Source organism: Nicotiana sylvestris, chromosome 3 (genome assembly GCF_000393655.2).
Source record: "Nicotiana sylvestris chromosome 3, ASM39365v2, whole genome shotgun sequence".
Lineage (NCBI taxonomy): Eukaryota > Viridiplantae > Streptophyta > Magnoliopsida > Solanales > Solanaceae > Nicotiana > Nicotiana sylvestris.
In genome coordinates this window covers 160,316,280-160,320,785 of record NC_091059.1, presented here as the reverse complement: position 1 = coordinate 160,320,785, position 4,506 = coordinate 160,316,280, and the positions used below count along the sequence as shown (strand labels likewise).

The following is a 4,506-nucleotide window of genomic DNA, read 5'->3' as shown; positions in this document are numbered from 1 at the left end:
CCTATTTATAAGAGATATTTCCGAGAAACTTTAAAAAGTACAATGTAAGAAATATTCGAAGGAATATTCCTGGTATCCATTTCTAAGCACAATTATAACTCTAGTTGCTTGTCCTCGGTAGTGATCCTTCTGAGGACGGCTCCTCGCCATAACGACGTGGTCGACTTCGTCCTTGACATGATTTATCTACAATTACCGAGTCGCCAAATTTTGACCAATACAAACATTCCTCAGGTAACCTTCCAGGAATTCACACATCTTAACATTTGGTTGATATATCTTGACATGCATGGAAAGTAAATCTCCTTAATCCTCTCTTGGGTCGTTTGGCTATCAGGGTAAAAAAAATAATCCCGGAATAAAAAAAGGGTTTGTATTGATCTCATGTTTAGTTATATGTATTAGCTAGTGTTTGGATAAATTTTATACCAAAATGTTGGGATTAACTATTCCATTTAGAAGGTGGAATAGCTAATCTTATGGAATATCCCAGACCATGGGATATTCTTGTTATTTCACTTGGTAACCAAATGCCCCTGTTGCTAGAGATGATGAGTTTATAATATTATTATACAAATAGACAACCAAATTTAATGTTTAATTTTTTCAGACGGTATACATAGATTATACATTAATTACACATAGTATTACATATATTTTCATGAATTATACATCATTCGCGTATTTTAAGTTCAAGAGATTAGGTGAACATCTATTTTGGTTAAATCTTCTAAACAAGGCCCAACAACAAGGGCCTACGAAGCTTGATGTCTTGCTTTAGCTTGGGCCTATGGAGCTTGAAGTCTTGATTTAGCTTGGGCTTAAGTAGTTTGATGTCTTGATTAGCTTGGGCCTAAGGAGTTTGATGTCTTGATTTAGTTCTAACAAATATTGACATGATATTTCTCATTGAATCAATACATATGGCATCAAGTCATTACGGTCCAGAAGGAAATAACAACATTGTTATTTCCTATATGCATATTACATTTATTTTTCTAATTAGAATGAAAGACTTTATTCCATTTATATATCTCAAAACTTCAGTATCTCTATGCATATTACATTTAATTTTCTTCACCTGCAAATACCCAACTACGCACATTTAACGCTGAAATGTTGAAATACTTCATCATTGGTTCTTTTGATGATACATTTTTAAGCTTTAGTTTGTCGTGACTGGTTTGCCGATATTATAGTGAGGCAAAGGCAGATAATACTGGCAATGTAAGATAATGTCAAACTGACAGTAACTTTGTGACAGAATTGAGTAACAAAGACACAGATTGGCTCCCAACCGGAATGCTTCTGCCCATATTTACCCACATATCCTATTGCTGTTGCTGCTGCACTTCCAGCCACCAGTCCTCCAAACGTAAACTGTCAACAATTTGAAAATAATAATTTACACAAGCAAGTCATTTGTGATATAATTACATGTAAATCTCTATTACAAGTATTAATTGGTAACTTGATTAAAAAGGTACATTGTACATGAATTATATCTTTTTTGTAGATCATGTTAATTTTCTCTTTCCATATTTCTAATAGATCATATTAACTTTTTGAGTTGCTTTTCCTTTCCAAATTTACAGAATTTTGAATTTGTTATGCAGGTCCCATAAAAGGGAGTAACATAATTTCATTTGGATTTTTCTTTTTATGTCAGCAAGATCTGGTAACATTAATTTTTAGTAATGTATTAAGGAGAGAGATTATTTGCTCAAACAGATGCCCAGTACTGATCAATAACGACACTTGGGTATTGATTGAAATGAATGAATTAACCTAAATGACCGCCTATTCAACCAGTTAAATTAAAAGTATCCGACAGATATATAATGTCTATACAATTTATAAATAATATATATATAACCATATATAATTAATGTATAACTTGTGTACACCGGCAACAGAGAATTTGGCCGGCTATTTGACTAAAGATCCCTATTGAAATTTAATATTTATCTCATCTTTAAAATCTGACAGTCAAAGATCTTAGGTGCCTTATTTATATGTTCTATTATTTATATTAACGCCTTTTAAGCTTTTCCCTAGATATTATGCATGTAACTTACAGAAACAAAAAGATAGAAAGATACAAATAATTTCCCGAGATTTTGTATCAAGGAATTTGTAATTTAAGGGGTAAAATTAAGATGCAGATGATCAGACAGAAATTAAAGGAAACAATATTACTACAAATTAAGGGAAATAATTAAGAGGGGCGAACCAAATCATTCAGGAACAAGTAAAAATACTTGTTGGAATCGCGAGGTTTTTGACAACTCATTAAAACAAGAAATAGAGAAACAACAGATGTGGCACATCCAATGGCATTCGAAAATGCAAAAAATCTGCAAAATAGAGGGGAAAAATTAAAGAATCATTCAAGTTTGCTATAAACATAAAATTATATTTCAATCCAAAAGGGAATTAATATTAATTATGACTTACTTCATAGAAGGAGAATAGGTGTAACGGGCATCAAATCCAAGAAACAGAACCTGTTTGCTAGTCATAATTCTCAATGCCGCACCTAAAGTGAAAGCAAAAGCCAAAATTCTCAATAAAATTTGGAGGATTAGCATAACTCTCTGAGTTTTGAGAGGAGGGTCGTGATTAGTTTTGGTTTCAAAGCTGTCCATTCTTAGACTTGAATTGGTATTGAAATTTAAAAGAAAAAATAGTAATAAATAAAAAAAATGAAAGAAGAGAAAAAAGGAACAGAGAGCTCAGTGAAAATGGTGGTTTAATTTCTTTTGCTGTTATTTAAGGAGGAGGCTATTAGATAAGAAGAAACTAATTAGGAAAAGATCAGTAGAGCGCCTGGATAAGTTCCACGTCCGAGAAGTACATTAAAAAGTGGGATAAAAATTTATTAGGCTGCATAATTAAGTGAAAACAAAAAGATTTGTACTCTTATATAGTACTACTATAATAGTAGTTAGTCATAAGAGCTAATACAATATTGAGGCTCCCCACAATTAGATTTTATTTCCCTTCCACAAATAATTAATTTGGTCAATACCACAATTAGACTTTATTTCCCTTCCACAAATAATTAATTTGGTCAATTTCGGAAAATTCGGGTTTGTTGTATTACGGTAGGCTGTCTATATCACACCTTTAGGAGTATGACCCTTTTTCAAACTATAAATGAATGCGGAATATTTTGTGAACCAAATTACTCCTTTTTGGTCAATTTTCGAAAATCATAAAGAACGAATCTAACTAACACCTCAACCATAATGCTATTTAGGGTCAACTTTGTCGATGCACTGATAGTGTGTGATTATTTTTTAATCTCAAAAGTGAAATGATCAATACTGGTATATCTATTGCTCGTATATTTTTATCAATCTCGAACGTGAAAATATCAAAATTGGGGTAACTATTTTGCTCCTATGCGATGTTTCTTGTTCAAACTTGGGCGAAAATTGGTATTACCAACTTTCATAATTCCATCTTATTAAAGATGAAAAAATAAATAGAAAAAAGAAACTCAAGATTAATGTAGCGACTAGCGTGCAACATAGGCAGATTTATTTTTTTGCTTCTTTTGGTGTTTCCCTTTACATTTTGTTTTGGTAATATTTGTACCACCTACTAGTCTGAATAACCATTCTACTGTAAATTCTAAGGTAGAGGGTTTTCAAGATTTTGATTAATCAAAAACCCTTGTTCACCATAAGCAAAAAGTGAAAATTGGATAAGTAAAATCTTGATATATGTGATGATCTTATCCAAGTTTAATATTGTTATGGTAATTTCACAAGTTTCTTTTCTGAAATCATACTCTTGCCAACTTATATATATATAAAGGGTGGATTTCGAATATCTTTTCTTTTACCACCTTATTGTATTGGGAAAATAAATATTACATGTGAAATTAATTATGTGGCTGACATGATAAGACATATGGATCACTAAAAAAGCGACAACTAGAGAAGAGTATTTGAAAAGACATGAGTCTTAATAGGTACGAGCAAAACGTCTAAGAGACAACGGTTGCTCGAGTCTCTTTAGCAATTTAAAGAGGCACCAGTGGAATGAACCAAGACCATAAAAAGGCAGATTCATTGATCTTCATTTAATGAGCATGAATGGTTACAAACGTTACAGAATCTTTACGAAACAATTACGATTACCAATTATAACGTTTTATTAATGTCATTAATGCTCATAATGACTCGATCATAAAAGGTAAAAGACGTTGTACTTAGAGGTGGTTATATAAGGGAAAGAAATGTCATTTGTATGGACACGTTCTGATTATTATTGGAATACAATTATTTTCTTTCATTTTCTATTGATTACTTTACTATTCTAATTTTCTTTCTTACTACAAGAATATCGATTTCATTGATTATCAGTAACCCAAGTACTTCTAAAAATAGGCTTTGATCGAAATTTCTATTTTTTTGGTTAAACAAATTGGTTCCGTTAACGAAAATCTGATAATCTTTTCACTTTTCAAATTCATTTTTCTGTTAAGAAATCATG

General features: G+C 31.5%; 1 protein-coding gene across 1 annotated transcript; it reads right to left on the bottom strand.

Annotated features, from left to right (window-relative positions):
* Positions 1–1,021: 1,021 nt before the first annotated feature.
* On the bottom strand, positions 1,022–2,832 carry LOC104227446 (CASP-like protein 1F1). Its single transcript, XM_009779697.1, has 3 exons — positions 2,458–2,832; positions 2,234–2,357; positions 1,022–1,380 (listed from the first exon to the last, which is right to left on the bottom strand). Exons 1-3 carry the CDS (start codon positions 2,646–2,648, stop codon positions 1,159–1,161), a joined length of 537 nt encoding a protein of 178 aa, XP_009777999.1. The 5' UTR covers positions 2,649–2,832; the 3' UTR covers positions 1,022–1,158.
* Between the last annotated feature and the right edge of the window lie 1,674 nt (positions 2,833–4,506).

Excerpts from the sequence above, each read along its gene's own strand:
- LOC104227446 (XM_009779697.1), bottom strand. The coding sequence starts at position 2,648 with ATGGACAGCTTTGAAACCAAAACTAATCACGACCCTCCTCTCAAAACT. Across the intron at positions 2,358-2,457 it reads ACCTATTCTCCTTCTATGAA|ATTTTTTGCATTTTCGAATG; the intron begins GTAAGTCATAAT and ends TCTATTTTGCAG. Across the intron at positions 1,381-2,233 it reads ACTTGTTCCTGAATGATTTG|TTTACGTTTGGAGGACTGGT; the intron begins GTTCGCCCCTCT and ends AATTGTTGACAG.